The 13,185-nt window shown below is 39.5% G+C and overlaps 1 protein-coding gene across 4 annotated transcripts in view; it reads right to left on the bottom strand.

The window, feature by feature from the left end:
• helz (helicase with zinc finger) overlaps positions 1–13,185 on the bottom strand; it is a 253,424-nt gene that overhangs the window by 43,155 nt on the left and 197,084 nt on the right. For all 4 annotated transcript variants that reach the window (XM_041216945.1, XM_041216948.1, XM_041216949.1 and 1 more), the window contains exons 25-27: positions 8,250–8,445; positions 7,144–7,226; positions 2,179–2,677 (exon numbers count right to left, since the gene is read on the bottom strand). In XM_041216945.1, coding sequence (XP_041072879.1) covers positions 2,179–2,677; positions 7,144–7,226; positions 8,250–8,445 — 778 coding nt within the window. The remainder of the gene's footprint in view (positions 1–2,178; positions 2,678–7,143; positions 7,227–8,249; positions 8,446–13,185) is intronic.

Here is a 13,185-nt window from a genome sequence, read left to right as displayed (position 1 = left end):
TCCATTCATTGAATCAGGAGGATGTACTGGTGACATTGCTGATGGAATTTCTCTAGCACTCTTACATTTCGTTGATACACAGTCCAGGCCTCACTGCAATACTGGAGAGTGATGATGACAATTGCTCTGTACACTTGGATTTTTGCCATCAAACACTTGCTGCCATAGTTTGTAAAAGGTTGAGCTGGTGCAGCTGATCTGGTGTTGGATCTCTAAATGGCCTTTTGTGAGAAGTGGCTGCCAAGGTATGGGAAGTGCTCAATATAATCCAGAGTCTCTCCTCCAACATGTGTCGGAGGTGGCATACTTGGCTGACCAAATATGTCTTTGGCGGTCAATTTAGTTTTGGCATGGAGGCAACTGAGGTTAAAGAGTTTTCCATCTAGGCAGTATTTAATATTGACACCAGAGGGCAGTTGATTTTTGATAAGGTGAATACCCACTATGAGGAAGATTGTAAATAGTACGAGGGCTATCACGCATCCTTGCTTGACCTCGGTCCAGATTCTGAAGGCATCTGTTTCAGATCTCCCACTCAACAACTGCATTCATGTCATCATGAAGGATTGTGATGAAGTTTTTTGGACATCCAAATCTTTGGATCACAATGCACCAAGCCTTGCAATTTACTTAGTCAAATGCTTTGGTCAGGTCGATGAATGCAAAGAAGAGTTCCTGGTGTCCTCCATGACAATTTTCTTGGATTTGTCTGGCAACAAAGGCCGTGTTGGAGGTGCCCCTGGAAGTTGAAAGCCATGCAGTCACTGGGAGGATTTCTTCAGCCACAGGGAGTAGGTGATTCAGGAGAATGCACGTCAGAATTTTCCTGCAATGGACAAGTGGGAAATGCCGCGATAGTTTCCACAGGTTGAATTATCTCCTTTCTTGATGGTATTTACAATAGTCTCATTCCTGAAGCTAGGGGTGGGAGGGGACAGGGGAGTTCTTTTTCCACTCAAATCCATAGGATGAGTGCATGGAATCTTGATGTGAGTAAAAATCTGCCCGCTTTGAAGACCTCAGCTGGAATAACATTGGAGCCGTAGGCTTTGTTGTTTTTTATCCATTCGATTGCTTGTTGCAGTCCTCCTATCGGTGGTGGTTCACTTGTGGATTCTATAACAGGCTTTTGGGAAATAGTCTGGAGAGTATCATCTGTCACTGTGGATTCATGGTTGAAGAGTTGTCCAAAATATTGTTTTCAGTGTTGATGGATGGCGTTGTCATTAATAGGAGAAACAACATCTTGAGGGGATTTTGTCCATTTGACCTTGATGGCTTCAAAAAAGTTTTACACATCATGATGACTGACAAATCTCACGGGTTTTTTTTCTCTTCCCACCACATTTTAGTTATCTTCTAGATTTGTCTTTGGGCGTCAGTCTGGTGGTCTAGTGGTTAGGATTCAGTGCTCTCATACAAACTTAGGGAAGGAAATGAAAAATTTGTGATTATATGCACCTTTCACTAAGTCAGGATCTCCCAAAGCGCTTGACAGCAAACAAAGTACTTTTTGGAAATGTAGTCAATGCAATGCAGCAAATCAATATGTGCACAGCAAACTCTCACAATAAGAAAACTCTCACAAACAGCAACGTGATGACGACCATTTTGTTTGCTGTGATATTGTTGGATAAATATTAGTCAGAACATCGGAGATAACCCCCCTGCTCTTCTTCAAAATAGTGCCATGGTCCACTTGAGAAGGCAGATGGGACCTTGGTTTAACACTCCATCCCAAAGATAGGGCTTCCAACATTGCAATGCTCCCTAAGTACTGCACTGGATTGTCAGTGTTGATTTTTGTTTTCAAGCTCTGTTTGAGATTTGAACCCTAAACCTTCTTTCTCAGAAGCAAGAGCATTACCCACAGTGTCTCAGCTGGCAGTGAAGGAACTGAATTCTACATGAGTATTTGATGCACAAGGCAGAATTCATCTGGAGTCTGGAGATCCCTTAAAGCTTTCTCAATTCCCAACATTTTACACTGGCCAATTTGTGAGAGGACCATGTTGCAAGCTCCACGCCCCAAAATTATTAAAGCTAAATCAATTCCCTGCTAAATTTTACCCATCAGTTTGTGTACTATATATAAAAGGTTTAAGACAAGCTGGACGCTGTTACAAGTTTTAACCTCTGTTGCAGATTCACCCACATCTCTCACAAAATATTGCTTACCTAAAATTTCCCCCATCCCGTGTCCTGAGGTATTGTCTTCGATGAAATTGAATGGACGAGTATGGGGTGTGTTGAAGTGTGGAACTGACCTCAGTGGGTTTAGTCCTTCCAGACCAGAGAGAGGCTGATCCGGACACACATTATCATTGTTTGGGGAATGCTGTGATGGATGAGAATGGGAAGTAGGAAAATAAGTGTGGTTCGGAGCTTGTGGAAAAGCTGGAGAGAGCTGCGATGGCTGTTGTTGTGGCAATTGGTTGTGTGGTTGTGGCAGTTGATGCTGCTGTACTGGATATGGTTGTCTAGGTACTGGGGGCTGATGAGGGAACTGTCGATTAGAAGGATGATGGTAAGGTGCAGGTGGTGGATGCGAAGAAGCAAGGTGAAAATTTAGCTGCCTTTGACCGAGGTTGTCCTTTCGATGAAATCTAGAAATGGGATAGCCTAAATTGGAGTGTGATTCAGGGCTTCTGTTTTGTGCCAACAATTCAGGTTCCGCCTAATTAAGAGCAAAGAACACCAGTTACAATCCAGCAAAAATATAACACCAAAATTGAAACTATTAACCCACAGAAAGAGATCATTAACATTAAGCTGAAATACTTTCATTCATCTTTTAAAAAAGGACAAAATTGGAACAACCTAAAAATGCTTGGGTAACAGTGTAACAGCGTTTAATGTCCAACATAAATTAACTTAAGTCAACTTAAAAGAATTCAGTTTTCAGAAAAAAATGAACTATGGTAAAAAGGGAAAAAATTAGAAACGTTTTGAACGAAGGATTCAACATCAACCAATTTGATAGTTGCAGACAATGATTCTTTCCTCATCAGGATGAGTAGGCAAGTAACAAAGACAACAGAAAATAAAACTGAAATATTTCCTGGAACTGTTCTTTCTCAACTGTACAACTGAACATTTTCTTTACCATATAAAATAGTTGCCTTTTGCGATGCTGAAATTAAATGCACACCCATCTTGATTAGAACTGCCTATGCAACTGTAATCGGTCACCTTGAATTCTATTCTTCAGCAAATTTGGCAGCATGTCTAGCATGGGATACACAGACCTACCCAACTGAATGAGTTTCCTTCTCTCCAAGATCTAGGTGAGACATGAAGTGAAGTCAGAGTGACCATGTAAGTGACTGAGGAAATTTAAGTACAGGCTGCCTGGTTCAAGGATCAATATTCTAGCACTGTCGATATCGTGCCACAAAGTTTCTCACATCCTCAATGGTTGATTTCATTTGGGGTCTGCATCCTTTTCAACTGGTCAGCTGATATTCCTAATGACTCCTGTGCAGGCAGTCAGCCAAAAACTACACATGAAGAAATGTGGAGACTACTTTCGGGTTTCTTAACACTTGCACTGGCTTGGAGCACCAAAACTACAAGAAAGATTTTCAACTTGTTGCTCTGGCATTAAGTTGGCATTGCAGACCATTGAAATCAATACAAATAGAAATCATGATGGTTGCTACATAACGAGCAATCAATCCTCAACTTCGGTTGTGTGTCCCTGTCCAGGCAGCAAGAAAAAAATTGATGCCTGTATATTTAGCAATATTTCACATATCTAGTTTTCTGCTTTAAGTCTACAAAATGGCTTTTATTTGGAAGTCTCAAAGGTTAGATTGGCCACAGGGCTCATGTAAATTACATTGCCTTATTACAGTTATGAAACTAAAGAACCTTGGGCGTCAGCATAGAAGGGATGTGCTGTGATGGAGGTGTACGGATTCCATACAAGATAGAGTAAACAATCCTGGAATATTTCATTTAAACTGTGGGAACAGAATAAATGGATGCAGATTCAGGCTAGTAAAAGCTAATTTTGGGATTAACACTTGGAAATTCTGTTTTCATACACAGCAGTTAATACGTAGAACAGACATTGCGTACTGAAGATGAAAATGCCTGAAATTATTTAAGAAATATGGAGTGCTACAATAAGGGGAACTTTAGAATGTTTCTGGATTAATGATTTAAGATGGGCCAAATAATCATCCTATCAACTTGGCATGTAGAGGGGCCTCTGCTTCTTTCTGATCTAAGATAATGGCAACGTTACAAAAAAAATCAGAATTTCATTAGAAAAGTCAGGCAGGAAGCCAAAGGTAGAAATGGAGAAAAATGTCCACAAAACAATGGCGTGTGCATTGTATAGGTTTTCCCCATCATTTGTTTTTGTTCTTCAATAGCAAGAAACATACCTATAATTCAAAACTGTTGCTCCATCACACAGCTCACCATATTAATTGACTTTTGAGGGCCACACTCCAAAATTCTGCACATCATGTTTCCAATCTGATGAAGGGCAGAGTTGGCTGGAGTGGACTGGGATAGGATTTTAGCAGAAAAAACGATTGATGAACAATGGCAGACAGTTAAGAAAATAGTTCATGACTCACAACAAAGATATATCCCAGTGAGGAAGAAGGATTCAAGGAAGGGGATAAACCAATCATGGTTAACCAAGGATGTTAAGGATAGTATCAAATTAAAAGACATACAATGTGGCAAAGATTAGGGGTAAACCAGAGGATTGGGAAAGTTTTAAAAACCAACAAAAGATGACCAAAAAATAGAGGGAGAAAATAAACTTTGAGGGTAAATTAGCAAGTAACATAAAAACGGACAGTAAGAGCTTCTTTAAATATATAAAAAGGAAGAGAGAGACCAAAGTGAACATATGCCCCTCACAGAATGAGGCTGGGGAGATAATAATGGGGAACCAAGAATTGGCAGAGGAGTTGAATAAATACTTTGCTTCAGTCTTCGCAGTAGAAGACACAAATAGCATTCCAATACTAAATAATCAAAAGAGGGGGGGAAGAAATAAATACAATAACTATCATTAGAGAAAAAGTACTAGGGAAACTAATGGGGCTAAAGGCCAATAAGTCCCCTGGACCTGATGGGTTGCATCCTAGGATATTAAAAGAAGTAGCTACAGAGAGAGTGGATGCACTGGTAGCAATCTTCCAAGAATTCTTAGATTCTGGAAAAGTACCAAAAGATTGGAAAACTGCCTACGTAACACCCTTAATCAAAAAGGGAGGGAGACAAAAAAAAACAGGTAACTATAGGCCAGTTAGCTTAACATCTGTCATTGGAAAAATGTTGGAGTCTATTATAAAGGATGTAATAGCAGAGCATTTAGAATTACATAATCTAATCAAGCAGAGTCAGCATAGCTTCATGAAGGGGAAATCGTGCCTGACAAATTTATTAGAATTCTTTGAGGAGGTAACTAGCAGGATAGGTAAAGGGGAACATAAAGCTACTTAATAAGATAAGAACCCATGGTGTTGGAGGTAGTATATTAGCATAGATAGAGGATTGGCTAACTAATAGAAGACAGAGTTGGGGTAAAGGGGACATTTTCAGGATGGCAACCTGTAACTAGTGGAGTGCCACAGAGATCAGCGCTAGACCTCAATGATTTACAATATATATTAATGTCTTACATGAAGGAAGTGAATGTACTATCGCCAAATTTGCAGATGATACAAAAATAGGCGGGAAGGCAAATGGTGAGGATGACACAAGAAGTCTGAGGGATATAGACAGGTTAAATGAGTGGGCAAAGAAGTGGCAGATGGAAGATAATGTTGGAAAATGTGAGGTTACGCACTTTGGCAGGAAGTATAGAGGAGCTGAATATTATTTAAATAGAGAAAGACTGCTCAGAGGGATTTGGAAGTCCTTGGGCATGAATCCCAAAAAGCTAACATACAAGTTCAACAGGTCATAGGGAAGACAAATGGAATGTTTGGCTTTATTTCAAAGAGAATGGAGTATAAAAACAGTCTTGTTAAAACTATACACGGCACTAGTTAAACCACATCTAAAATACTGTGAACAGTTTTGGTCCCCTTATCAAAGGAAAGGTATACTGGCATTGGAGGCAGTCCAGAGAAGGTTCATTAGGTTGATCCCAGGTATGGAGGGATTTTCTTATGAGGAGAGGTTGAGTAGGGTGGGCCTGTACTCATTGGAGTTTATAAGAATGAGAGGCAACCTTATTGAAACGTAAGATTCTCAGGGGGCTTGACAGGGTAAATGCTGAGAGGTTCTTTCCTCTTGTGGGCGGGTATAGGACCAGAAGGAATAATCTCAGAGTAAGGGGTCACCAATTTAAAACAGAGATGAGGAGGAATTTCTTCTTTCAGGGTGCAGTTAATCTGTGGAATTCTTTACTGCAGAGGGCTGTAGAGGTTGGGCTGTTAAGTATGTTCAAGGCGGAGAAAGACAGATTTTTAACCAGTAAGGGAAGCAAGGGTTATGGGGAAAAGGCAGGAAAGTGGAGTTTAGGATTGTCAGATCAGCCATGATCTTATTGAATGGCGGAACAGACAAGATGGGCCGAATGGCCTATTTTTGTTCCTACGTCTTATGGTCTAAATATACCGGACCAAAGTCAAAGCTGAGCTATTCCTGTTGCTTTAGTCAGACTGAATTTTATCTTGCACCTAGTACAAAAGGCCTCACAATTTTGCAATTTTCACAGAAATTGAAACTCTTGAGTGATGCTATTCCAAATCTTGAATAGAAACACCATTTAAACTGAGACCATACTTGATCTTTATGCGCATGATAATAGGAAGAAATTTTGCAGCTCAGATTGAGAGAGCAAATACAAACTAGACAAATGCTACAAAACAAGAATTTACATTAGAGTCAAAGATGATTTTCGACAGGAAATGACTTCTGAGTTGGATATCACTCAAAATTTTATTACTCATCCCCTCAATGTAATAAAGGAACACTTCTGAACAATTTGGCTTTCTTTTTTCCCTTAACCTCTTCCATTTTAGATATTGCACTTACATCAGATGGGCAAGAAATGCAAACATGCATTTTATTCCATTAACCTCCAAGCTTTGTCCTGCATCTTTACAAATTTCAAAGAGCATCAAAAAAGAGCATGTAATTTCAGGCTGTTGTATAAAAGCATACCTGCTTCTCTTTGGAATCAGGTGGCTTCTTCTCAGGAGTTTGAAGCCTATTTTGTTCAGTTCTTACACTGCCCTCACCTTTCGCTGGAATTTTTGAAAAGAAACATTTAACTTTCATGTAAAACAGTTAAAAGGTTTACAATAAATTACACATCAGAAAACCATGCATTAGGAGTTGCTGTTACATCAGATTCTTCCTTCCCAAGTTTTATAATTCCCAGGATAATTCTGTAATCCTCATTATTGATCAACAAATCAACAAGCTGTTTACTGCACACTCTCAAATAAGCCCACCACAACCTCTTAATTCCATCCCTGATCTCAACTCAAGCTTTTGCATAATTAGCCAATTCTGAGGTCCCTATCCTACAATTCCTCTCGATTCCCTCAGTCCAGGTTCCTCACTGATAACACAGATTACCCGGACAAAGTGATCAACATCATCTTTCACATTTGTGCATTAACCTTCCCTTCTCAACTTCTCTGCAATGTTCGATATGATCAAATACTCCATCCCTTGCCCACTGACGTTGCAGATGCTACTGTCAGTCTATAAGCACCAGGCGTATCCAGACTTCAGATTTGGCTGCAGAATTAACAATTTTGTTGAAATTTTCTTTAAAATATTTATTCAAATAGATCTACACAAGATTATCTCCCAGATATCAAAAAACTAAAGCCGACTGAAAATCATACACAGCATTTTGATGCACTGTTAATAACGATTTTCGAAATATAAAATTAGGTCTATAATGATCTTGCTGAAGGAAATGGTTATACTTTGAAATTTCCAGAACACCAAAACCCTTATTCTTCCCAAGATTGCAATGTTATGTTACAAAATCTTTTGACAGAAACTCCTAACACTCCTATTACGTCAGCAATACATTGTTGTGCTCTTAGTTTAACAAAGGCCTAGGCTGAAGGAGTTCAAGAAGGCAGCTCACCACTACCTTTTCAAGGGCAACTGGGGATAGGCAATAAATGCTGGCCCAGCTAGCGAAGCCCAAGTCCCGTGAATTAATATAGATAAATAGCCCCAATGCTTTTGGAAATAAATCTGGTATACAGTGCAGCTCCAGCACCAAACCAACCAAAGGAACTCACCTGTTCTGCTTTGTTCGTGCTCCTTCTCTGGATGTTGCTGCCCTAGTCCAATTGGGGAATGATGACCAAGATTGTAGGGGATGGGAGATCCACGCCCATGTGCCTGCAGCAAGTTCATGTTGTACGCCATAGCTGCTTGATGGCTCATAATGCGAGGATCAACTGCAAAACGGCCTTGGTAACTAGGCCAAGGAACCTGCAAGGACAGGCAATCCTGAATAACTATAACACACTGCAATGCTAAGTTCTAATGATGTATGGCACTCAATCAATTTCATCATTTACTGTGAAAGTCAAGGAAAAACTCACTAAACATACAAATAGGACAGTACAATTGTATATAATGATCCACCACGTGTGTTTTTCACACAAATACTTTTTGTTACAATTTTTATCACCATGGCTACCCCAAAACCCAGAAAGGAGACCATCTATAGTGCAAGGTGTGTACCATTTAGACATTTAAGTATCCTTGGGGTGAGGGGAATGTTGAGGTGAGGCATTTGGTCCTTTCATGTGTGCTAAATGTACGGAGCTTGAATCTCAAATAGTCAATCTGCCATCTGAAAAAGCAAATCATTCAATTAACTTATACACCTGATAAATTATGATGACTTTCTCAACAAGATAACAGGCAAGTCAGAATCCACATTATAGCTGAAGGCAAAATACTGCAGATGCTGGAAATCTGAAATAAAGACAAAAAATGCTGGAAAGACTCATCAGGTCTGGCAGCATCTGTGGAGAGAGAAACAGAGTTAATGTTTCGAGTCCATATGACTCTTCTTTCTCCACAGATGCGGCAAGATCCAGATTATAACTGTCTAGTTCGTACTCTAGTGTTGATTGTACTTTGCCAGCTAACAGATTTGCAGTGCTCAATTATGTACAAGATATTCCAATCACCAATACCAGCATCAAAGATACAGCCACACATTCTGGAATGATCCTGAAGTATGAAAGCAGCAGGAAAGAAAGGGGGAATCACCAAGGTGGCAGCTAAGGCAAAGACAGACCAACAGATAACATGGAATGCTCTCAACAGTGACTGTATTGTGAGGCACATGGATCTGCAAGGTTCTGTGCAGAACAGTTGTGTTTTCCAAAAGCCAGGGTGAAGGATCAACGGGACAGTAGTGGACACCATTGAAAGGTGAAAGGTCTGGAATTGCAGAACTTAGCTACAAACCAACATTAGGCTTAAATATTGGAGAGCTACAAACAATTGATGAATGCATTGTAGGTCAAAGGTACAAAAGTGGTAATATTGCAACTAATGCTGAATGGCTCACCAGGAGGGAACAGCCTTGTTGTTGGATTCAACATATGGCTGGAAGATCTATGCAAAAGAGAGAGATTGACATTCATCAACAGCTGGGGAACTATCCATGGGAAAGGTAAGCTTTCTTGGAAGAATGGTCTTCATTTCATAGATTCAGGGGAAATATTGAGGTAGCTATGCAGAGGAATTAAATTCATTGAGCTGAGTTATATTAGACAATCTTGTGTCTGGCTCCTTTGGGGAATATAACTGGACTATTACATTCAAAAGGAGAATTTGATAAATAATTGAAGGGAAAACTTTTCACAAGGCCATGGGGAAAGGGCAGGGGAATGTGCTATTTAGAAAGTTCTATCAAAGAGCCTGGACAGGCACGATGGGCCAGATGACCTCCCTCTGTGCTGTATTATTCTATGACTCTATAATACTACAGTCAAAGGTTAAGAGCAAGTTTGTAAGGGGAGAATAATCTCAAAATGTGTTAGATATGAGTCTCCGAATGGGATAGAGGAACAGAAGGATTCGGGGCTACAAATCAGTACTCAATCACTAAATGTAGTGATGCAGGCTAATAAAGCCTTAAGAAAACTAAGCACTGGGGTTTATTCTTTGTAAAAGCAATAGAACAGAAAAGCAGAGAAGTTTTGTTAAACTTGTACTGTATAGAACCTTGCTTAGACCACACCTGGAGTACGGTGAATAGTTCTGGTCTCCATGTACCCTCAAGGCACTGGAGACGGTGCGAAGAAAATTTACAAGCATGACACCAGAACCAAGTTACAGCTATCAGGAAAGATTGACCAGGCTGTGGCTCTTTCCTCTAGAAAAGGGAAGACTGAGGGATGACTTGATAGAAGTCTTTAAGATTGTGGAAGGGTAGATGCAAAGATGTTTCCACTTGTGGAGTGATTAGAATTAGAAGACATAAGAGAGTTACTAATAAACCCAACAGAAGAAACCACTTGAGTGGTTTGAATGTGGAACTCGCTATCACAAGGAAATAACATTGATTAATTTAAGGGAAAGCTAGATAAACACAAGAGGGAGAAAGGAATAGAAGGATATGTGAATGGGGTAGGATGAAGAGGAGTGGAAGGAGGCTCCTGTGGAGCATAAACACTGACATGGATCGGTTGGGAGCTGAATGCCTGTTTTGGTGTTGCAATTATTGAGTGATATTACATATACAGACCTTTAAATGCCTTTATATTATTGCAAGGGTATCAGAAATAAAATACTAGAGCTTTGGTATTGTTCAGCATTAGAGAAATGAGATAGTATAAGCATTTCTGATAGACAATTGGATGAGAATACTGAAGCAGAAATGCAGCTTAAAGATTATAAGGATTTTAGGAAAGGTAGAATAGGATAGAAGAGCGATTTTAGTGGTATTTGTCAATGAAAACTTAATTGTTGTAGAGAGATGATTTTAGTGCACCAGTGACAGCTAAAGCTTTTGGATTCAATTAGTTCAAGTCAACATCCTAAATTAATCATTGGCACATGTCAGACCTTCGGGACAAGGAGTGTTTTGTGGAGAGGCATTTTCATCAAAAATTGCTAAAGTATGCGGATTGAGACTATTTTGAATGGGACCAATGCCATCAGGACAAAAAAAAAAATCACTACATGAAGGCACCAAAAATACAAATACTTCAATCAAACTAAAATGAGTACAAGTAACATATGATCGGGTTTCTTTTGTTATGTGGGATTTTAATTTCCCTGACAATCAATGGTCCAATGGTGAACCATCTGGTGTAGAAAGCAGATCGGCTGAAAGATCTACTGATAATATAAATGACTATTCCTTAACAGTTTATCTTGGTGAGGAAACTAGGTTTCCTAGGTTAATTATCTAAGTTTTAGTAGCGACTCAAATGCAGCATCGGGCCTCCAATGAGCACAGCTTAGTTAGATTCAACTGGGTCACCATAGCCTAATACAACCTAACTCTCGTAGTTTCAGGATAATGATTCCAAATATGAAGGCTAAAAACTTAATCTCCATATCCCTTGAGAAGCTGGTTAATGCCAACTTCACCAAACTACATAAAACAATTAAAAAGCTTTAAAAATTCCTGAACAATGCTTTAAATTAAGGCAGGATGTTAGCAGCAGTGGACATGAGTATAAACTAGCAGAAAATAAATTTTGAACTCAGATATAAAGGAATGTCTCGACACAAATGTTCAACAACAAGTGGAATAATCCACCAAGCAGGGTGGCAGAGACAGCATGTTTGATGGAGGGCAGGGTGAATTGAAATACTAAAGCAATTAGCTTTGGTGCGCTGACTCTCCTTTTCATTTCATCTCTGACTTTCTCACCTAAGTGTACAAACTTAACACTCAACCTGTTGGATCTCCTGGTTTGAGAGGTGGTGTTCAGTTTCTCTGACCAGCACCTCCCCTACCCTCAGCACTTCCCCCCAATAAAGCCAAGGTCGACAACTAGCTGCATGCAACATTGTGTGTGTGGAATTACAAAATGACACTGCACCTACTGAGAAGTTAGTTCTTGCACCAGTTAAACTGTCTATTCAGCATACCATTCTGCATATATTCTCCACAATCATGTTTAGCACTCCTTTAAAGTTAAGACAGTGTATTTTAAAAACATAAAAATAACAGTCAAATTCCCCCATTTCCATGGGCTCAAACAGTGGAGATGAAGAAACCAGTTGCTTCAGCTGTGAACATTAAACATCAGTGCCATTACACTTTCAGTAGCAAAATTAATTTCCAATTCAACAAGATGCTCTGACGGGATCGAAATAGCACGACTGACACTGCACAAGAGTGAAAATGTGGACTTGATCTCCCCCTGATATTCCTAGTTGAGCACTTAAGTAAGTAATTGGCATTGGAAGCCTTTTTTCTTTTTTATGCAGAGAAATAAAATGGAGATGACAACTTTCACAATGCATTACTATCATCCTTTTTTACAAGCTCAGACGTGGCAGGGAAATATAAAATTGAACAAATGCTTTTTCCTCTGATAAATGAACCTTTAATGCTTTCTGCAGCAAGAAGAAAGTGATATTCACGTCAGACCTTTTTGTTCTCTCAAGTGAGCAAAATAGGGAGTGAGTCTTATACACACATTGTTATTCATGTTACAGTGCTTGCTATACATAATGCTTTTAAATCCATCTCCTCTTCCTCTCATCTCATTTCCCGGAGTTCAGTTCAAGTACGGTTCTATTGCCATCCCCAGCTACTTGCCTCTTATGTGGATCCAGACTGCAAGTGCTACCATCTGCGAACATTACTGGTAAAGTCCTGCCCAACAGTCTTAAGAAAATATCTCCCCACAAACAAGGCTTACTGAATAATTTGAGAGCTGGTTATGGTCAGTCTCATCAATGAGGATATTTATTATGTGCAAATGTTTTTATTTACTATCAAACCAAGTGATGGAAAAACTCAGCAGGTCTGGCAGCATCTGTGGAGAGAAAGAGAATTAGAGTTTAGAGTCCAATAGGGATCTTCTTCTGAACTGATTTATTTTAGTTTTCTAGCAAATGTGTTCTCTCCTCTTTACCATTTCTCCAAACAACTGTTACAAGATGAAACAGAAATCCAATTGTAGCTTAAAGCTCTTCAATTCTGTCAAGATGACAGGAGAAGCAGGAATGTGCAATTTGGAAACA

This window comes from Carcharodon carcharias, chromosome 22, assembly GCF_017639515.1.
Source record: "Carcharodon carcharias isolate sCarCar2 chromosome 22, sCarCar2.pri, whole genome shotgun sequence".
In the NCBI taxonomy this organism is placed as follows: Eukaryota; Metazoa; Chordata; class Chondrichthyes; order Lamniformes; family Lamnidae; genus Carcharodon; species Carcharodon carcharias.
This window is presented reverse-complemented; position numbering and strand designations above follow the sequence as displayed.